This window comes from Diceros bicornis, chromosome 41, assembly GCF_020826845.1.
Source record: "Diceros bicornis minor isolate mBicDic1 chromosome 41, mDicBic1.mat.cur, whole genome shotgun sequence".
Taxonomy (NCBI): Eukaryota; Metazoa; Chordata; class Mammalia; order Perissodactyla; family Rhinocerotidae; genus Diceros; species Diceros bicornis.
Genome location: NC_080780.1, coordinates 6,112,046 through 6,135,082, shown reverse-complemented (window position 1 = coordinate 6,135,082; position 23,037 = coordinate 6,112,046). Strand labels below are relative to the sequence as shown.

Here is a 23,037-nt window from a genome sequence, read left to right as displayed (position 1 = left end):
AGAAGGACCAGGCTCTGAAATACTGCAGAAAGCTGGTTGAATTTGAATCCCACTCTTGTGTGTGTCCCAAATCCTTTTCCACTCTGGAAGGGACAGACTCACTTTCAGACACTCCCTCCTGCTCCATCCTGTCTGCACAGCAGCATTCCCTCACCACCCACCTACTTGGGAATTCCGACATGCTTTTCTCAAACCCAGCTTAAATACATCTTCCTGTTCTGTGCTGCCAGAAAAGGCCATTGGCCTGGGTGAGGAGTAAAAGATGCCTTGTGTCACCTGAATCTTGTCACCTGAATAGCGGCCACCATAATATTTCTAATCTAGAACTTTGACTGCTGGAGTGGGTGCCATGGAACCCCACTGCTACCAAATGCATTGGCTCCTGGTGGCTAGGGAGCAATTCCAGGCTGAATGCAAATGCTTCTTCAGGAACAAATGAGAGGCACGAAAATCCCAGAACAATTTCCCAAGTAATTGTAATGTTTTCATAGATGAGATTAATTTAAACATAGAGAAGAAAGAGAAGTATGAGCTAATAGGTTTCGGCATAGACCTTTCTCAATTAAAACTGTTCAACATCAAATAAACTCTTCTCTCCATTTCTGTATTTCTTCCATCAGCAGAGATGTTCCATTGATTTTCCTAACCCCCAAACTGTTGGATTCTGCAATGACACAAAACAAGATTAACACGAAAACAAAGAGAAACACTGAAATCTGGACTTTCTTCTTTCTTCCTCTCTCCCAATCCTTTCTTTCCTTTGAAACTCTTTAAGACCCAGGACCCCTTGAATTCTAGGTGCACGGACCTAGTACACAGAGTCTCTGTCACTGAAAGCCCTAATCCCAGTCTGCAGGTGAGCCGCCAATGAGATAAGGTGCACCTCAAGGGCCAGACCATATCTCCGTCACATCTGGGATTGTTACAGTGGCTGAGCCAGGCAAAATGCTCCACAAGCTCAATCAATATTGACTGAGTCAAGAAAGAAATGGATAGAAGACACAAGAGCTAAAATCAACTTGCATGGCACATTATGAAAAACATAAAAAATTAATTCTACAGCTTTGCTTCAGGAAGGCTTGTTCAACATCCCACAAAGAGCTGCTCAAGGATTAGATATTCACACTCAAGGAAAAAGGAATAAAGACAAATCTTTCCATTGAGAGGGATCAAGATTGGATTACACATTTAATCCACAAATGGAAGAGAAGATAGGGATGCTAGAGTGACATAAGCATGAAAGCAGTGACTACAGAAGGGATCCGATAGTGTGTAAGGAGAGTGTGGAAAATGAATAGCTGAATGCACAGCCTGAGATCAGAAAGCAGAACTTCAAGATTCTGAAGCAATCTATTACTGAACCCAGGCAACAGATGTCACACCACGCTCTGTCCATTACGTATTCTCACTGTTCTACTCTGTCTGTCAATGTTTTCTTTAAATAGCTAAAATTTATATTGAGTAGTTGAGGATTCATACTCTCTTACTTCCCCAATCGATAAACTTCTTTACACATCCAAATATGGAAGACATAAGATATGGACACATGCATCTTACAGATTGGGGATTATACACATGTAGGTCCTGGGACAACGATGCCAAGAACAGCCTTCCAGGTCCCATCATCAACCCCTCCATCCTCTACTGACCAATCCCATAGGCTTACCACCTTACAGAATCCTGTATTCTCAAGGAGAGGTACAAAGAAATACTCAAGTCACTGACCTCAGTGCTCAGTCTGGCCAAGGAGTTGAGACATAAATGTATGAAAGAGAAACTGAAAGAATGGCAGAAAATGGCAGATGCTAATTGAGCTGTGTGCATATTTATAATTTTAAAGGCAAAGTTGTTGCTTTTAGTTGCAATGATACAGAAGAGATCAAACTGAAATATGGTTAAGAAAGGTAGGGAGGACTAGGGCAGGTGGAGAAGGGACAGCCATCGAGACAACAGCGGCCTCACAGGTACCACAGTTCCCTCTCAGGGCAGAGAATCAAGTGGAGATCCCTGGGCCCTCGCAGCTCAAGGACCAGTGGTGCTCAGAGGGTGAGGACAGGGCAGCTGTAGAGAGCAGAGGCCCCAACACCAGATGCTACAAAGAAATCCACAGTCACAGCTCTGGGAGCCAGCACAATGTCCCAAGGCCACATGGGACCTGTTGCATCTTGACATGGAGGCCCAGCTCTCCCCTGGGAGACAAGGCAAGAAGCAGATGTCTTGGGGACAAGGTGGCCTTCCCAACGCCATGAGCCTACGTGAGTTCTTCCCAGCACCATAGGGAGGCCATCGTGGGAAGAATAAAAGAAGGTGGGAGAGATCTTCAAAGGAGGAGAAATCCTGAAATGCTGAGTAATAACCCAAAAGTAAGCAGATTCCAAAGACCTCAAAAGACTGAGATATCCTAAAGAGATTTAGAAACTTTAAATTGTAAGAACAAATATTTTCAACCATTAGCAGATGCAGGAGTTATAGAACTAAAAGAATCGTTCTAAAACTAAAGAACATCTCAGTGTTTGCACATCTGAGTTTTGTTTACACATTTTGATACACACTTTGACCATATTACGTAATTATTCTGATGACCTCCAATTAAGAAACAAGTTGCCAGAGGCACAAACTGAACATGCCTTTCACTAAAAGCAGTCTTTGCTTGGTCCTGGATGACAAGCAGCCTCCCAAAGTCACTGTCACAGTTTTGTCACCAGATGGTGAAAGTGTCCTTTCCAGGTGCTGAGTCTGTCTTTCCAAAAGTGTCCAGTGTCACACTTGTTAGCATGATGCACGTAGAGGGAAATCACAAACTTCTCTCTTTAAACCCCCAGGTCTTATTAGCTTCTGACAACCTGGAGCTGTGTTAGTTGGGGGCTGGACACATGAGTGATGCCTTTCAACTCTGCTTTTTCAGGGAGTGAAAACGCATCCAACACGTCTGGTGAATTGCCACGAACCTACACAGCAAGTCAGGGCAGCAGCCACTCACACACAATCTTCATGAACATGTCCCGGGCTGCCCTGTCTACTTTAAACAGCATCTCCTGACTACCTGCAAGAAGCTTGGAAGATGCTATGCAGGTCGTGGCTTTTTTTCTAACAGTCACCTTGAAATAAATCTTTCCCCAACCCTACTTCAGATTCCTTACCTGGAACTGTCTTAACAAACTAGCCCAAGGCATTGCAAAGCTCTGCCTCCCAACTGAAAAGCAGCAGGGCCCTGCACGACAATCGGAGGCACCTGCCCCACCAGCCTTCGTCTTCAGTCAGGGCCAGTACGGAAAACTCCAGACGCTACGTGTCCCTCCATCCTCTTCCACGGGAGAGAGCAGCTCCAAAGTGAAATGAACTGGATCCACAGCCACCTTCCAGCCTCCAACACAAGCTGCTGGCTGAGGAACAACAGAAAGCCTCTGCTTCCTGAGCCCTTTAGAAAAGATTTTCTTTTGTTCTCTTTGTCTTTCTACTCTCTGTCAGAGAAAGGATTTGCACACAAAGGGACTTAATTAAGAAGAAGAAGCTGTCAGCTTTAAGTTTGAAGAAGAAAACACTCCACCTACACACAACAGATTAGCAGTACAACAGTCTGACAACCCAAGGCAACCCAGCTTTCTTCTCAGGCATCAAAGAACAGCTTTTCCTTCTTTATAGTTTAGCTTGAGACAAGATCCTCTGTCTAATAATGTCTTTCAAACTCTCCTGTGAATAATTCCCTCAGGTTCACGTAGATCATGCAGGAACTTTCTTATGAGTGGAAAAAATGCTGGCAGTGTTTACACGGCATATTTCACTTGGTAGCAAACAGCTGAATAGCTAAAAGGAGAATGAGGAAGACTGCTTGTTCTGGGCTAAAGATTCAGATCTGGTGAACGTTCTGGGAGTGCACCAACCTGACAGATTACACAGTCAGAATGGATGCAGCAAAATGTTTGCTGGCCCCCTGTTACAGACTGAATGTCTGTGTCTCCCCAAAATTTATCTGTTGAAGCCATAATCCCTAATGTGATGGTATTTGGAGGTGGGGCCTTTGGGAGGTGATTAGGGTCAGATGAGGTCATGAAAGTAGGGCCTTCATGATGAGATTAGTGCCCTTACAAGAAGAAGAAGAGATTGGAGACCACTCTCTGCTTTCTCTCCACCATGTGAGAACATAAGAAGGTGGCCATCTGAAAGCCAGGAAGAGGACTGTCAGTAGAACTCAACAATGCTGGCACCTTGATCTCAGAATTCTAGCCTCCAGAACTGTGAGATAATAAATTTCTGGTTTTTAAGTCACCCAGTCTCTAGCATTTTGTTATAGCAGCCCAAGCTGACTAAGACACCACCCTCACTGCCATTTCTGCAGTGGAGGCAGATGGCTGCCCATGGTGAGCTGGCCCCAGACCTCCACACCCTGGCCTGCTGCAAACAGAACAGCACACAGAGACAGGATGAGCCGGCGAAGAACTGTGTGACCACAGGGCCACGGGCAGACAGACTCAGGGCTCCACCGTGGTCCCTTGGCCCAAAATAAGGAGGGGCCTCTCCTCCCACCTTGGGAGCCTAGGTGACATTGAGATTTTGCTGGAATTACTTTAATAGATACTTTGCTCATTCACAGATTCCTAAATTAAACCCTTAGTAGAAAGGATGTGATGCCCACCAGGCAAGACCACCTACCTGGGGCAGACTAGGGGGAAAGAAGGCCCTCTGAAAATTTTTGTTAAAGCCAAATTCCTCTTCTTAAAAAAACAAGAAGATTAATTAAAGGATTAAAGATATGTTATCCTGGGGAGAAAGAAACAAAGAGCTTAGTTTTCACTTAATATACAAATGGCTGAAATCAAATGTCTTCCAAAAACTAGGCTTTTAAAAAGTGGGTGTGAGGGTGTGACATGACAATTGGTTCTCTCAGGGATCACAAATTTAAATTCTTTCAGGGACCTGTTGATAAATAAATGGCAAGCAATAGGATATATTGGAGCATATGAGGAAGCCATTTGGTGTAAAACTAATTCAGCCTGACATTGTTTTTTTCTCCAGAAGAGGCCTGTAGCCTCTGTTCATTCATTATATATCTGCTTTAAGCAATTAACATGTCCCAAAGACAAGAGCAATGCCCTTAAGATATAAATGCAACTTCCCCCACCTTGGCATTTCCTTAAGGATAAGCATTTCTCCCTGGGCTAGGATTGGATTGCTGCACTCATCCTGTGACCACCCAACTCGAGACAACAGCCATGCCCATGGAGACAGCAGACCTGATACCCATTGTGTCCATCAATTGCCATGCCAACAGGTCAATGTCGTGGCTATTGTAAAAGGGATATTGCAATCATATGTGATACATGCTCTTTGATGATATATAAACACTTTGTACACCCCACTTCTTTGGAGTGCTCCATTTCTATGTGAAAGGACTCTCCTGGGCTATATGGTCCTCAAAAGTTGGCTCATAATAAACTCACCCTAATTTTGATTTATAGATTGGTTATGGATTATTTGCGTCAACACTGTCAAATAAAAAAAACAAGGTGGTGAACTTAGGGAATAGTGGGGACTGTGACAAACATGGAAAAACCTTAATGCATTGAAACAAATATGCATACCTCTTCATCATGCATACACACACACACTGGAAGAAAACAAAGCCACACTGCTCCCTTTTGGCATTCTTCATTAGAGATGGCAGTAATAAGGCTCATCTTCAGCAGAGAGTAATAAGATGACCAAAGCGGTGTGTCAGTTTCCTTTGCCCAAAGCTGGCTAGGCTGCAGGAACAGGGCTCACACTCCCCAACTATAAAGTGGCCATGTGGACTCCTGTCTGGACGCCATCTGAGGCCAGAGTCTGACCTCTTGTTAAAGCTCCCTTCAGCGTGCATCAGCTGCCAATTACCTGGAAAATGCTGGGCCCCAGCGGAGCTCAGATCCGCAGGCACTGACGGCTCACACCTTTGTCCTTGCACCTCTCGTTGAAGCTGAGCCTCTTCCAAAGCATTCTGAAATTACAGTAGGATGCTGCCAGCGGTTTCTCCAGTTAAGGAAGTCCCTTCCATGGAGCTTTAAGCTCCAGTGGAGAAGACACTGCAGGGCTCACTCACAAGAAAGGGATCCATCTCTGCGCTCAGACACATGGGCGGCGTGGTCCCTGAGAGCTGACCGTTAAATTGTCAGTCACCCCTTGCTGTCACCCAGGAGCAAGACAAGCTCATTTCCTTGGCTTCTTGGAGGGCAATGGGGAGCCAGAGGTGAACTTCACTATCAGCAGGAGGTGACCTGAGCTGAGAGGCCCACATCAGAGCACAGTTGATCCCTCAGGCCGTCTCACCCTCCAGGGAAAGGCAGCAGTCTTATCAGAATTCCTTCTTTTCCAACCTGCCCATCCCTGACATTTCTGCATGTGTGACATGGCGAAACTACCAGTGGGTCAAAGCAAAGGTGCTCAGGCAGCCTTGCTCCACGTGAGAAGGGACTGCGGGCACCCTGGCCACCTGGACCCCCTGCACTGTGGGGAGGGATGAAGATGCCACCATGACAGGCTGTCCCTGGCTAAGGGCCCTGTGTCCCCAGAACATAACTGTCAACCATGCAGGAACGTGATGAGGAGTGGAGCTATAGCTCCTGACCCCTAACAGAAATTAATAAATACAAGTAGTGGCTTACTGGAAGCTAATTTTGTATTTTTTTTCAAGCCTCCTAAAACAAAAATACTGAGATATTTTTTCAAAAAGCACATGGAAGTTGAAAGTAAAATATAAAAAGGAAATTGTTTTTAAAACTGGACAAAGGAAATATGAATTAGCACAGCATGTCAACCTGTGAGGAAAATAACACAGACGGGCCAATCTGTTTGGTAGAGCTGACGTTACTGTTTATTTCTGAGCTGTCTAGTGAGCACAGGGAATGGAGGGCCACGCAGGAAGGGCAGAACATTCTGAAATGGTCTGAATTTTATCACAGGAAGGGCAGGAACAACCATCCATGGCCGTTGGAGCTTGGTGGTGTAGTGATCGGAAGCCCTGGACAGCAGGAGGGGCCTTTGAAAATGTTCACCTATTTCATCATTTGGCCTAAAGATGAGCTGGCTCCCAGGAACAACTTTTTCCCAAGAACATTTAAAAGTTATATTGGATGGCATTTCCTGTTTGTTTAAGGATAAAGTTCTCAACTGAAAATTCAGCGCAAGACACACCAACCCCTGCAAGGCACAGAAACTCGAGCTCCACCTCCAGTTAGCATTACACCCTGGAGAGCCGCTTAGTTAGTCTACAGCCGGGCTCTCAACCCCAGCACCCCTGACATTGGTTGTCGGGGCTGTTCTGTACCTTGTAGGATTTCAGCAGCATGTCTGACCTCTACGCACTGGACGTCAGTAACATCCCTCCACTCCACCCCCAGTTATGACAACCAAAACTATCTCTACATACTGCCAAATGTCCCCTATGGGGGCAACATGCCCCCAGATAAGAACCACTGGTCTATAGTTTGGTGAACAATAGGTTTCCTTCCATTCCTCCTTGACTCTATGACTGCTTCTAGGATCATGGTCCTTCTTCCTGAATTCCATCTTTTAGACTCCACTTTGAAGTTCTTTTAGTAAAGGTTTTGTTGTGGTACATTTTGTATTTTTGTTTGAAAATAACTTTGTTTGGGCTCATTCCTGAAAGACAGTTTTTCTGGAAACATAAATCAGATTAACAGTTATTTTCTCTTTGTTCTTGAAAGATGTTCTACCATTTCAAGTTTTCTACTGTTGACAAGACATCAGCAGTCAGCCTAATTACTGTTATTTTGTAGGTAAAGTCTTTTCTCTCTGGTTGCTCTTAAAATCTTTCTCCTGCCTTTGGTGTTCTGCAGTCTCACTATGATATGGCTAGGTGTGGATATATTTTTATTTATCCTTCTTTAGATTAATTGGGATTTCTGAATCAGAAAATAAGGATCTTTCAACTAGAAAGTCTCAGACACTATCTCTTCACGTCCCCCATATTCTCTACTATCTCTTTCAGAATTCTAACGTGATGTACATTAGATCTTCTCTCTCTGTCCTCCATGTATCAAAACATCTCCTTCCTATGTTGTAATCTGTGTGTCTGTGTTTCATTCTGGGTAAGTTCTTCAGATCTATCTGTTGGTTCACTAAATTATCTCATAATTTGTATCTAATCTACTGTTAAACCCTCTCATTGAATATTAATTCCAATTATTATATCATTCATTTATACAAGTTCTATCTGACTCTTTTTCAAAGCTAACTAGTATTTTGGGTACATTTGTGTTGTTTACCCACACATTGTATTCCAGAATTTATTTCTTTATGTATATTAAATATTCTCATTTATATCCCAACATCTAGGTCTGATTCCAATGCTTTGGTCTCAGCTGAGTCTTTCTTACGATGCTCTTTCTTCTTGTGCTTAATTTTTATTCTCACATTCCTTGGAATGCTATTTGTAGGAATTCTTTGTGGCCTCAGTGGGGGGTGCATTCCTCCTGAATGCATTTGCTTCTGTCAGAGCCCATAGGCACCGCCACCCTGGGCCCCCTTTAAACAGTAATATTCCACTTGGACTTTTCGGACCACTCAGGGAAGCATGAGTATGCGCTCCTGCCCATAAGGGTGCATGTACTAGAGTCAGCAGCTATTCAGAGAAAACCTTTCAGCTCTGCACAGTGTGGAGGCCCATTTAGGGGAGTTTGTCTGCACTGTCCTTTGCAGGACAGACTCTTTTGGGGAGTCTGGCTGTATGGTGCTGATGTGATTCTCTCTACTTGGGGCCCTGACTTGTCACGTGCCTCATTCTGGCATGAGCAGAAAGGCATCAGTAGATGCTCTCAGCCGCCACTGCAAGGCTGACTTTCCTCTCCGGATTCCAACTTCCACCTCCAGGGGTTAATTTCCCTTACTTTTTGTCATTTCAGCTGTGCTTTTAAGAAGATGTGTTTTATATGATATCTGGGGTTTCAGGAGTTTTGTAAACAGTGGGTTTTCAAGCTATCAGTTTTCCATCTTGCCAGGCAAGGGGTGGTCTCATCATGTTTAAAGCAGAATCATTTATGCCATAACTAGAAATGTGCACAACCACATGGCATCTTAATTTTCCATCCCTATGGTTTTCCATGGGCCTTGGGCTTCCGAGAGAACTCACAGGGCCACAGGCAGATGCCTGACATCATCCTTTTCTGCAGATTCAAAAAGCACTCTATGTCCTGGCCGCACCCCAGTGCCCGACAGAAATAGAATGAGAAGTGAAATCCAGCTGGCAAGATCTCAGCCTTGGAACAGATGAGCAGCAAGAAGGATTTCCAGCTACGTGGTCAGAACCCCACCATGAAGGATGGCTACAAGGTAAGTAGACTTGGGTGGAAAACCATGTCCTTTACTCAAACTCACAGTTGTTCTCTTTGAGACAAACTCTTGTCTTTTCCCTAGAAATCTGCCCCAGGATTCCTCTGTTATTTAAAAACAAACCATCAATAACAAAAGAGTCTAGATAAGTGGCTTCCACCTGTGCCCCCTACAGAGCGGCTCCTAGAAGCTGACTCTCCACTCATACAGAAGGGGCAAGACTTGATAGCGTGGGATCTGGGCTCCTAAGCCTCCTCTGACACCAGCTGGCTGTTTTGAATAGGGCACCAGTTTCCTGAGGTGAAATTTCTCCACCTGTGAACAGAGAGGCATTACAAAGCCACGTGGCCACCGGACCACAGGTAAATCCTGCCGAGTGGGGACGTGGTCAGCTGAAGAGCAAATGCCCTTCTCAAGAGGCAGCCCCGCTCAGCTCTGGCAGATGGCTGCCACCTGGGAATCATCCCGTTTTCACAACAAATTGGCAATCTGGGTATTTACACGAACCTCTCCTTCGTTAAATATCTGCACTAGTCAAACAAATGTCTTGTATGCTGTCAGCGAAACAGACCACCTCCTTGGGCTGGATCTGGCTCTCAGGCCACCAGTCTGCCACCCATGGGCTTGATAATCTCTGAGGTCCTGCCCACGCCTGAGATCTAGTGTTCTGTCCACTGCCCACTGGAATCCTTCCCCCTTACCCTCAGGGAGCTCCTGGAACTAAATGCTTCTGTTCTCATTATAACTCAAGATTTCACACTTTGAAGGACACAGATTCATTGATTTTGTCCTAGATGGCTTGAGTCAAATATAACATAAATCCACACAAAAAAACACTTAACCAAATTGATCCTGCATTTACTGCACACAAACGTGGGCCAGGTGCTCCAAGCCTGTATAAGCTTTCCCTTCCTCATGTACCAGAAATTCTCTCTGCCACACGTACAATGCCACTTCAACACCACATGATCATGAAGGCAAGAAGGCAGAAGCTGGAAGCACACTATTTTCAGAGTCCAACAGACTAGGACACAACTCCTGGCTCCACCATTTACTAGCTCCATGACTTTGATCAAGTTACTTCACTGCTTTGAAACTTAATTTTCTCTCCTTTACCACTGACTCATTAGTCTGTTGTGTAAATTATCAAAAAAAAGTATAAAACATAGAGACATTGGATAAATATTGGTTCCCTTCTTCCCATTATAAAAGGCCAAACTTTTATGTGTTTATCCCATATTTACAAATCAAATATTGCCTGGAGCATGTAAATAAGCAGTCATTCAAGTTGTGTTTCCCCACCTGAGTAAGGGACACATCTGCAAGGTCCAGAGCAACTATATGGACTCACTTTTTTTTTTTTTTTGGTGGCAAAATATTTTATTGCCGCCACTCACCTGGTGGACCACTGGTTTTTTTGTTTGTTTGTTTTTGTTTTGTTTTTTTAATTGTTACTGTTTAAATGGCTTTTGACAGAAAGGCAGAAACTAAGAAGTCCAGAATTTGCAAAATCTTACTCAGAACCAAAACAAACCCAGAGGCAGCAACAGCACATGCATTAAACTGACTTACAGAAAAGAACGTAAACTTTACACAGCTTGATTCATTTTACTTTCCAAAGGTAAATAAGAGTACTATTTATGGTAACATCAAACATCTTGTTTTTAAGTAACATCAGCCAAAAGAATATGAATACCATTCAATTGAAAGATATGAAGAATCATGTCTTTCTCTTTACTGCCACTTTCTCATAATTGCAATAGAAATCTATTTAGATGGAGCTTTTGAGTTTACATTTCATGTAAGATTTCTTTTCATTAATAAAATTCTAGAAATGAGATTTTGCAACAGGGTTAATTACTAGTCAGATACTGAAGCAGTAGGAAAGGGTTTGGTTTAACTCAGTGGTCCCAAATCATTTCACCTGCAACTACCCCTTCCAGTTTATCTCCAGTACAACAGTCCTCAGGCTTTGAAAGACAGTCTAGGGAGCAGCACTCATTAATAATTCATGTTCTCTTTTTCATCAAAGACACACAATTGCCAATCAGAGCTCCTGATCAGCTACGATAACCAGTGTGGACACATTGAACTGATATCATCCCAACCAAAAGCAAAGAAATGTGAAGTTTTAGTTATCCCTTATGGCCTTATCTCAGGAAGTCACATAAATTCCATTAGGTTCTATAAAACACTGAAACGAGCTCGCAGACCCCATTTCTGTCTTCACAGTCCCCCATGGATTAGGATTCCCATGAGGGGGATAGCTCCTTTTGTTGCGCAAAAGGGAACCGTTTTTTATTAATGAATTTTGAATTCGATTTGCTGCTGGCCTGTATGGTAGTCATCAGGGGTGAATTTAAAACTGCTCAATAGAGCCCCTCATTCATAGCCATCAGTTAGTTATGGACGATACAAGGACCCATTGACATAAGTAGTACAATAATTCCTAAAGTGGTACTCAGAATGGGATAGTTGCAGACTCAGAGTGGTCTAGGCGGGCTGCTTAATTATGTTTATCAGGCATTTAGCTTATTACCAATCATTCTGTACCTTGTTTATAAATTCTTTCTTCTAGTCATACTTGCTGATGCCTCCCTCCGCCTACCAAATTCCTTATATCTACTTAGGTCCCTGTCTATGAGGTCAACTCTGATCGACACCCTATGTCGTGGGCTGGATTGTGTGTCCCCCTTCCCCCCAAATGTTGAAGTCCTAATCCCCAAGACCTCAGAAAGTGACTGTACTTGGAGACACCTTTAAAGAGGTGATTAAGTTAAAATGAGGTCACTAGGTTGGGCCCTGATCCAATGTGACTAGTATCCTTATAAGAAGAGGAGGTTAAGACACAGACACGCACAGAGAGAAGACCATGTGAGGACACAGGGAGAAGAAAGCCATCTACACGCCATGGAGAGAGGCCTCAGGAGAAACCAGCCCTGCGACACCTTGATCTCAGACTTCCAGCCTTCAGGGCTGTGTAACAATAAATTTCTATTGTTTAAGCCCCCCAGTCTGTGGTACTTTGTTATGGCAGCCCTAGAAAACAAATACACCCTAGGAAGCAGAGAGCACATGAAAATACCATTCATTTATAAAAAATATAAACCAATAGACAGCCTTCCTTATTCAAAGTTGGACACCACCTGGTATAAGCTGAAGAACAAGACACTTGGTATGTTTGAGAGGCAGTGAAGAAAATGCTACTAGTAACTATGTTTTTATTTGGATATACAAATTAAATGGCAAAATCCATGAAGAAAGGAAGATATTACTCTAATTATTATTAGAAACTTAATGGTATTTCACTGAGGCAGTGAGTTTTTCTGCTGACATCTGGCTGAGATTAAGAAGGCTGTAAGGAATGGGAGTTGTAATGGGGCAAAGAGCATGGAGAGAAAGGAAAGACAGGTTTGAAGTACAGAGAAAACCAGGCAGAGAAGGCAGCAAGCAGACAACGTCCCAAAGAGAGAGAAATGTAGGAAGACGGGGAGAAGCCACGCTCTCGCCAGGGCCGAATGCATGTCACAGGCACAAGGCAGGATCTGCAGTTCTAGCTGCTTCTCACCTCAGACACCCACAATAAGCGTCCAGCCTCCATCAGTAATTTCCTCTCTCTCAGGAAGCAGAGGACAGACTGTCTAATTGCCTGAGTGCCTCCCAGGGAAAGAGGCCCAGGCCAGCCTCCCTTTCACCTCCTTCCTTGCTAGGGTAAACAGCACTCCAAGCATGTCCCTATAGTACTACAACCTCCATCTGAATTACATCCTCTTCAGAGAAACGCCAAGTACTTCAGACAGAAAATGCTTTCCTTTTCCATTTTCCATAGACTTCCTGCTATGCAAACTACAGGCTACAAATGATTTCTCTCTGAAGCCTAGAATACCCAGAGCAGGCATGTGAACAACTGTTGTGCCCTGGCACTCAACATCACAATTCTCCATTACTGCAACCCACAAACCCCTGGGACTCACAGCATACCCTATATCCTTCTATGTTCATCCTTCCAACGCCCCCAACAAAATACTGCATCCTCTTTTGTACAGTGAAGGAAACAAAAACGCAGACACTAAATGACTTGCACAAAGCCACACTAAATTAGGGAAATACCTAGAAATTTTCCTCATACTAACAGAAATGAACAAACACCATATATACAATGGTACATAATATAGGAGCAGGCATAGGAGCCAATGTAGCAACTTGGCAACATTCATGCATGTGTACATCCTAGCAGCTGGTAATGACTGGATGAAAGTTAAGAATGAATGAAGTGTCACTTGAAGATGAAAGATACACTTAATACTCTACAAATAGGTTTATTGGTATTTTAATTCTTCCCAAGACTGTCATGTTTCCTATCTCCCTTTTGTTGCTATCATCTCTCATCTCTAGAGATTGAAACACCTTCCACCTATTGACGACCAGTTTTTGAAGACAAGAATCAAATAAGAGCTCTCCCTCCCCCATACGCACAGGCAGCTTCATGGCATCCAGCACTTAGCTATGTATTAGTAAACAGAAGATGGAGTTCTTCCTTCTACCTATGATCTCAGGCAGACGAACGGCCACTCTATGCTGTGTTTCGACTTTGTAGATCAAAGTGCTAATAATTCCTCAGCCTACTTCATGGGACACTTCTAAGAAATGGCTATGGAATTATATACAGTGCAAGCAATAAATGTTATTAACAACATGTTTGATCTTATAACACTTAGATTTTCTGATGAATCTAAACCACTCGGGAGAATTGTTTGGTTGGGCCCACAACTACAGCCCTGTCCCAGGCCAACACGGAAGGTCCCTCCTCTGGGCTCCACCAGGACCCACTGCCACCTTGGCCTCAGCACTTGCATGTTGCATTCAAAACATCTGGAGAGGGATCTGCCTGGCTCCCCAGTAGACAGGAAGCATTTTGAGGGCAGGGCTCCTGACTTACTTCTGTTGTATGGCTAGGGCCTGGTTCATATGAAATTGTCATCAAAGTTATCTTTGTTTCTCCAAAGGGCTGAAGCAAAGAACTGCCCGTGTTAAGCAGGTACGCCTGGAGCAAGACCCTGGCGGCAGGCTGTTAGAGCTCAGATGAGCCTTAGGAATAGCTGGCCCCTTATCTTACAGATGACAAAAGAGAAACCCAGAGGGGAGATGTGTTTTGTTCCCCTCTTGCGACTAGTTAGTGGCAAAGACAGAATGGAAACTCACATTTCCTGACTCTAAATCCCAAAGTTCTTTCCTACTTCGCACGTTATCTATAGAGATAAATCTGTCCTCCTGGCTTTACATATCTACAACACTTGGGAATTCATTACATGCTGTCACATGGGGGGCCACAATCTGAATGTGCAGATCTCAGAGGCTGTGTTCTGGGGGATTCCAGCAGTATTCTTGCCGGCCCGGTTCAGCTTTGGGGGCTATAGGTCCCAGGATGCCCTCTGTCACTCAGGAAATCTCTGGCATGCCAAGTCAATGGGCCAAGCCCAGGCAAGCCAGAGGTTGAGCCTACGTTTGTGGCTTGGAATGGCGGAACAGCCATGCAGGTCTCTCCCAGGCCTGCCAGCGGAGAGGGAGGGCGTTTGTAGTAAATCCGGGGCCAGCGCATGCGTGCTGGGCAGCATCTCCCTCCAAGCCAGCGCCCCAGTGGGGCTGGGCTTTGGTTCCAGTAGGGTGTAGGGGAAAAAGCATGCGCTGTAGAGTAGAACTGCTTAGCTTGACACATGAGTCTGCTTTTTACTAGCTGCATTGCCTTCAACACGTTATTTAAATACTCTGTCTCAATTTCCTCTTCTCCATAAACTGGGGTAATAGATAATCTACTTTATTGCAGGTATGAGGTTTAACTAAATTAACACTCGTGAAAAACGCAGACTGGAGCCTGACACACAGTAGGCATACAAGAAGGCCAGTGCTATTAATATTATTACTAGTACTCATCTAAAATAAAACCATTTTTAACCATAAACTGGACTTCTTGTTTTTGCAGTCCACTATGTTTTGGCATCCAAAGAGCAAGCGTTTTTCTTTTTCTTTTAATTTTTAGAACATTTGCTTGATACTCCAACACATAATCTAGGGAAATGGCTTATTTATATGAATAGTCTCCCTTAATTAGCTATTAGCTGAAGAATATATCCCAAATGGCACCGTAAATTACCCTGTGTTTGAAGACAGGTTGAGCATTTCAGCGGCAACACTTCTAAATTAGAAGCAGTAAGTTAATGTTAAAAATACAGCCAAAAAGTGTTCGGGGTCGGTCCTCTCAGTGCCGCGGGCTTCATTCTAATGAAACCCTTTTATAGCGAAGCCCAAAGGAATTAATGTGGATGGGCCACATTGCTTTAAAAGTACCTCTGCACTGAAAAAAGAGGTCGTGTTAAGGGGACGCGAGCACAGCGCCGTCCACCTCTAACGAGAGAGGCCCTCTTTTTCAAAGTGGGGGCACATAGTGCACAGCGCGGTTTCACCCCCTCCTGGGAGGTGCCCAGTCGCCCGGCGGGCGCTCGCCTCTTACCACAAACTCCTCCAGAGTCTGGTAGGTCTTGCCTCGGAACTCGCAGTAGTTCTTCCTCTCCTTGCACTGCGGGCAGCACTGGCTCGTGTCGACGTGGATGCAGCGCGGGTGCAGGCGCGGGCACTCAGGCTGCGCGCACAGCGGCCCCTCCTCGGTGCACAGGCACGGGCAGGCCGAGGGGCCGGGCGCGAACTTCTCTCCGATGGCGTACACGAAGCCGCTCTCATCCACGCAGCCCTTGCCGCGGTAGTCCGGGTACGCGTACTCCTCCGGCGGCTCGGGGGTGGGCGCGAGGGCCGGGCCGGTCGCGTCTTGGGCAGCGGCGGCCGGGGGCTCCTCCTGCGGGGTATCCCCACGGGGCCGGACCTGCAGGTCCCCAGCCTTGGCGCCCGCGCCCTGGGCGGCCCAGGCCTGCTTCTGCTTGCTCCACGCCTCCCGGCCGGTGAGCCCGCGGCCGCCCTTGCTCTTCCAGTCCCGGCCGCTGCCGCCCTCGTCCCTCGCGGGGCGCCCGAGCTCGCTCACCCGCCCCGGGCCGTCCCGAGACGCGTGCTCGCGCTTCTCCTGACCCGGCTGCTCCGGCGCCTGGGCCAGCTTCTCCAACGGGATGCTCGGACTGCACAGAGCCACCATCAGGCAGCAGGTGACCAGAAGGGAACTGGACAGCGCGCCAACTGCCATCGCAGTGGAGCTGGGCATCCCCTACCACGTCCCGGCGGGCGGGCGGGCGGGGAGCGCGGCCGAGGGGCGAGTCGCATTCACAGCCCGGGGGCGCGCCGCCGCCAGCCGGGAGCCGCCGTCCCTGCGGAGAGAACAGCAGCACAGCTGAGCCCCGCGGCCCGCGCGCGCCCCGGCCCCCACCCGGCCCCGCGCCGCCTGGGCTCCCGAAGCGCTCTGGATTAACGCGCTGGACCACGCGGGCGGGGGCAGCATGCCCAGCGTCGGTGCACAGTCAGGGTCCTCAGACACCCCAAACTGTATAAACGTACATGCAAGTGAAGTCTCAGAAAAACACCGGCCGGCAGTGTTTCTCATGGAGTCGTGACTGGCGGTGGAGATGGTCAAAGGCGGGTGGCAGAGCCGCGGTCCGCGCCCCCTGCAAAGCTCCACATAGAGCCACATAATTCAGGCGGCCAGGGTGCCCCTCCCTAGGTCCTAGACACACTTTCCCAAAGGTTACTAAATGGAGAATTCCGCAGTGGAACTGGATACGGACGACCGTGCAGAAGATTACTAGGGAATCCCTCCCTCGCTTGCCTTAGGGCATTTGGCGAAAAGGGGCGGGAGGGGGTTAAGCAGAGCCCCTAGGACGCCGTGATTCATTTCTAACAACTTTTTCAATGCCTCCAGTGCGGGGACCAAACGCTGCCTCCCCGCCCTCCTCCCCAGGCCTCGCTGCCCAGAGAATGATCCTGACCATCCCTGGCAGCGGGTCGAGGATTCCGGAGGCTTCTGCTCCTCCACTGGCCACCCGCCGCCAGCCCACCACTCAGCGGCTCCGAGCGGTAATGAGAGACCCCCGCGCCGGGCGCAGCGCTGTCTCCTAATTGCTTTTACCCCGGAGGGAGTCTTAGCGGTGCAGCAGAAGTGCTCGGGGCAGCACTAAGATGTGGGGGAGGCCGGGGTTGGAGGGCGCGGGTGAGGGGGCGAGTCCTTCTCGATCTCCTGGTCTCCAAAAGCATTTCTGGATCCCAAAGTTTCTGCCACCCAAAGGGGCCGAGAGCACCCTAGACGCCTCAGGGTGCGAGCAACCCAACCCCTCTCTGTCTCGCTCTCCAACTCCCTCCCCCAATTCAGTGCGCTCCAGGGTGCCTGTCTCCTTCCCACTCAACCCGCCTCCAGTAGGGCTCTGGTCTTCCGTGCCCATTGCTCACTCCCAGCCCCGGCCCCAGCCGATCTCAGGCCGGGGCGAACCGCCCTTATTTACAAATAAGGTGTGGTGGGGGAGCACCTCCCCATTAGCAGAGAGGCGGACGGGTGCCCAGGACGCGTCCCGGCGCGCACCGCGCGGACACCCAACATGCACCCTTAGCCCTGGGGGCGGGCACCCAGCCTACATACATGAGCACAGCGCGCGGGCCGGTCGCCGGGCTCGCGGCGGGCGCGGGGACAGCAGCGGCAGGCGCGGCCCCGGGGCGCCGGCGCCCATCCTTCGGCCGGACAGGGACCCGCGCGGGGCGCACCGCGGATAGCGCAGCCCCACCTGCGTCCTCCGCCCGGCGCGTGCAGCGGTCTAGGGCGTCTCCGCGGGCTTGCTCATCTCGCTGCCTGCGGCCGGTAGTCGCGGCCCCAGCTCGCGTCAGTGCCCGCACCGCCCTCCGCCGCGCATCCCCGGGTATCGTCTCCGCGTCTCCGCGTCTCCGCACCGAAGTGCGCCCTGGGAGCAGCCGGGGCTTTGCCCCGCTCCCCTGCACCGGCAGGCGCAGAGAGCTCTCCAGACCACGGAGCCGGGATGCCGGGGCAGCCGCGCCGCGTTGGAGGGAGAGGAGACGCCCGGAGCGCGGCGCGCGGGCCAATGGCACCGAGGACGGCGTAGGAGCCCGCGCGCCCGCCTACCGCCTCCTCGCCTCCCCCTGCCGCAGCCGCCTCCCGCCCCCCGCGCACCCCGGCTCCGGAGGCCTAGCTGCGGCGGCCCGCGCTGCCAGGGGGTTGGGGGACCTCCCGCCCATTCGCTCCCCTTTCCGTCCGCGCAACCCACCTGTCACTCTTCCGCGCGGCCGCCTCCTCACCTCCGCGGCCGCCTCCGGCTGGGTCCTGGCTGCCATTCTCCTTCCTTGTCACTCACTCTCCAGTGGACCTTTCTTCTGGGCTTTTTTCTTTCTTTTATTCTTTTCTTTAATTTCTTCTTCCTAATTGGCCCCCTCTGGCTTTCCTCCCTGTGGACAGCTTGGTTTTGCCACTGTTGAAAAATCTGAACCAAACTGTATTCAATTTGTAGTTTCGAAGGTCTTGTTAGCTTAGGCTGTTGGGAGTTTTTTTTTCCTCTTTGCATTTAGAAACCCAGAGGTATAAACGTGTAAGAGTAAGAAACTCGTAAAAATCCAAACAGCCTACTCTCTGAGTCTCTGCCAATCTCTCTCCTTGGTCCCCTCTCCCCTTTCCCGCCCACTCTCTCTTCTGTCACGAATGGAAACATTTTTGATTAACTTTGTTAGAATACTAAACTAAGTAGAGGCCTAGGTGGTTCAAACTTGTTTTTACTCTTTGATCTTAGTCAATGGATTTGCCACTTTTCTTGAGTAAAGGAGAAAAGGTACCTCTTCAAATTAATGCCTAAAGTGGAATTTTTATAGAAATGGGCATTCCCAGGGCAGTGGTTCCTACTTGTATCGTCTTAGAATCACTGAAAATGCTCAGATGCAAAACACAACGTTTTCTCTACCAGATCAGGCCCCTTGCTGGGAGGTGGGGTGCTTTGAGACAAGCTCCTTTTCTTCCCTACCTCTTTATGGAGGACAAACCAGGTTTAAATGAGGCGCCAGAAAGAACAGGAATGCCACAGGAAGCCTGGGGCAGAAGATGCTTCCCCTTAGCCACAAAAACAAAGCAAAGCAAAAACTCCAAAAAACAAAAAATAAAAACACAGAATTGAGAGGAGGGCTTCTATGTCCAGAATGATTTGAGCCCTTCTGCCTTGGCAGTCCCTACTCTCTTTTCTTCCTGTTACCCCACAGCAGAGACAGATGACATTTGCCTGTGGGATGTAGCAGCCTGGCCACCCAGGATAATTCTTCTCCAGTCATTTAATATCACCTTTGTTTTGCCAAGTGCTCTCATATGGTTACTTGGGGTAGCCCCAAGTAGATGTGACTGATAAGAATAAAATTCTAATAGTATGTGTGAAAGATTCTACTTCCAGCTGAAAAATTGGTTGGGGAGCCAATGAAGGGAATCATGATGTCTCTTTATCAATCCCACATCAATCACAGGTCCCAATGAATCAGAAAGCTTTTGTCCCAGCTCCTGGTCACACTGGAAAGCCATGATTATGAGACGGTGGAGCTCCCAAGAAGAGGCCTGACAAAATTAGGAACTAATTATGCAACCCAGTGTCCAAACTGCTTTATTCTGTCAGATACTCTCAGAGGTGATGTGATAGGGCAGATGAGATAAAGGGGAAAAAGTTTTAGAAGGATTTCCATCCTTAGTGAAGAATAATGCCTTGCAGCCTTGTTTAGGTGAGTAATTCGAGGAAATGTAAGGGACTTTGCAGGCATCAAACGAATTTACAATCTATTGCTAATGCAATAAATTTTTCTGATCCCCCCTCTTTTTTTTTCCTTTTTGCCTGTGGTTTTTTCAGGCTACAGAGTAAGAGGTGGCAGTAGAAAGGTCTCTGGTCAGGGAGTAAGGTGACATGGGTCTCATTAGGCGACACCAGAGGTGGGTTTTGCAACCTCAGACAAGTCACCCCATGTCTCAGGGTCTTAATTTTCTCGTCTTTAAAAGGAAGAAGAGAAAATCTCCAAATGCATAGGGACCCCAAAGTGCTCTGGGACTGTGGCGTATTTCTGCCACTTTGCCCTGTTTTAACCTGGTTATTGCTTCCATCTTTCTTTCTGGGTGCCAGAGTTAAATCAATCAGTTGAAACACAGTCTTACTCAGTAACAAGCCTGAGAGTGCATGCTCCAAATCCAGGCCCATCTGAGCGACAGGCAGAGCACACAGGTTCCAGGCCAAAATCAAAGTTGCCTCCTCAGTGGCCTTTTCTGTCCCCTTCTGCGGAACAATTCTTACCTCCCTCTTCACTACTGAAGGTGAGATTTATGTGTCTGCTGCAGGCCCTATAGCAGTTGACTTTCTCATAGCACAAGGGTGTCTTCACCTACCCTGAAATAGCAGCTTATTAAAGGGCTAGAGCTGTACTGGATTCATCCTTCTATGCTTAGAGCCTAGGACCTAAGTGAACCAAATGAGGAGGGGGAGAGAAAAGAAGGAGGAAAGGAAAGATGGAAGGAAGGAAAGGGAGGGAGGAAGGGAGGAAAGGAAGGAGGGAGGAAAGAGGGAAAGAAAGGGAGGAAGAGAGGAAAAAAGAAGGGAGGGAGGAAGAGAGGGAGGGAGAGAGGGAGCAAGGAAAGGGTGGGAGGAAGGGAAAATGGGAGAGAGGGAAGGGAAGGAGAGAGGAAGGGAGGGAGGAAGGAGAGGAAAGGAGGAAGGAGAGGAAGGGAGGGAGGGAGGGAGGAAAAAGCTAGGTGAAATGTACTCATTACTCACATAATGTTGGGCGTGCTCATAGCCATGTCATTCACTTCTTTGCAATGCTCCCAGTCTTGGGAAGATCATTATTGTTTTTTTCCATTTTGCCAGTGGGAGACCACACTTCAAAGAGGTTGTGACTTGATTAAGATCACAGCTAATAGGACAACAGCCAGGTTGACAGGGAACCACAGGCTCTAATCCCAGTACTGTTGTCCTAGTGCCTCACAGCTGCCTGACAATTACTCATGGTACTTACTAAATGGGTTCTCCCAGCTTCTCTCTTCAGCCCTTCCTCATGACCTTGTGTACTGGGCCTACACTCCTAAGAGCACAGAGAAACAGTGGGGGTGTAAGGAACTAGAACTGGCTGTGTGCCCTTAAGGTCAGATTCTGGAACTGTTCACATGCGTAGACCAACCCAGCCTACAACAGAGCTCAGTGTATCTTTGCCAAGGAATGGAGAACAAATTGATACATGGAGGGTAATTTGATGGAAAGTGTCTCAGACCCAGGAGAAGAGGAATCAGGAGGAGGTTTGCCTTGGAGGGAAAAGTAAGGAAGGTGCATTGGGATGGGGGCACATCAGAGGCTAGAGTTGAAAGTGAAGTAGAAGAGATGTCAGGAAACTTAGATCTGCACCTAGAAGGATGAGACGAGGTCATCTGCTGGAATTGAGGGTGGCATAGGTGGTGTTTGTGGCTTGACAGTGGAAAAGAGACTGTGTGAAATGAAATATGGAATGATGTTAGGATGACTAAAAAAATGGCCAAGAAACAGAGGGCCTTATGGAGACTAAAAAGCAGATGTGTGGAGGGATGCACCTGTTTTACAAGCATTTTCTCAACAAGTAAAGAGCTGCCTGGGGATGTGGAAGAGAGCTACTCTAGAAGGGGTGGTGGAGAGAGAGGGTGTGCTGTCGGTGCTTCCAGCCTTTAAGGGTGAGGAGACGCAGAGCAGTTTCCAGGGGAAGGAGAAACTTTGGGAACTCACGTTCCAGATACAGCTGGGCGGCAGCTGCAGCAGTGTTTGCAGAAAATGCGGAGCCCCCTCACGTAGCCTGCTGACCACTGATTGCCAGGGTCCCATAAATAAGTGTTGCTTCCATTAGTTCACACTTTTGGCAAAGCTGTATTTAATCTGAATTCTGGACTTGGGCCAGTCAAGGAAGAGCTGGGAAACCTTTATCTTTCTGGGTTAGAGGGAGTACAAGCCACTTCCATCTGAAATCAAGGGTCAGCACGACTCTTGTGCTTCAGAAAGTTGACCATTAACTCAGCTTAATGAGTGAGAGAAGCCACCCTGAGAGCTCAGGTGGCTTTTTATGGATATACGCAGAGCAAGCCTGGCTGTTAAGGGAGCCACTAATTAAACTTCCTCTCTGGATCGGGCTACAAGTCAGCAGAGGCAACAGCTCCATTCCTGCTTACCCTTTGATACATGCTTGGGGTTGAGAATTACTGCTCTCTGGGCTGGCCTGCTGCACAGGCTGCCTGATTACACCGCCCCTTGGAGACTCATCCTTCTGCTGTTATGCCGAAAGTCAGCAGCATCTGTTCAGATAATCGAATGGATGACTCATAGATATTCTTCGGAAATCAGTGGCAAAAGCATGTTCCTTGAAAGGAGGTTTCCAGGGATCCATTTTTAATATACTATAAAGTCATCCACTGTATTAACATCACAGATCACATACACATTGACCAATAAAAAAAGTTTCAAAAACAATCATTATGAAACAAGGGCTCATCAGAGTGTATTGGTCTAAGAAGTACGGTAAGCAGTGAGGTCAGGGTTGTGGGATTCTGATGGCACATTACTGTGCCCTCAGAGGAAAGGACCTGAGAGCATCAAAGCCTTCAGTTCATTAAGGTTTTCCTCCTTCTTTCGGACAGTTCCAAAGGAGGAAGTCTCTGGTGGGTGCTAGGTGCCATGTCAACTCCAGGCAGGAATTTTCTTGGGGCTGATAAAGGGAATCCAGAATCCACTCTGGAGCATGTCTAAGATGGGACGT

The 23,037-nt window shown here is 47.6% G+C and overlaps 1 protein-coding gene across 3 annotated transcripts in view; it reads right to left on the bottom strand.

Moving 5' to 3' along the window:
• Positions 1-16,625, bottom strand: part of VWC2 (von Willebrand factor C domain containing 2) — a 125,712-nt gene extending 109,087 nt beyond the window's left edge. For all 3 annotated transcript variants that reach the window (XR_009217290.1, XM_058534788.1, XM_058534789.1), the window contains exon 1: positions 15,830-16,625. Coding sequence is in view for 2 of the 3 variants with exons in the window: in XM_058534788.1 (XP_058390771.1) it covers positions 15,830-16,525 (696 nt within the window). In the remaining variant the exon portion in view is untranslated. The remainder of the gene's footprint in view (positions 1-15,829) is intronic.
• Between the last annotated feature and the right edge of the window lie 6,412 nt (positions 16,626-23,037).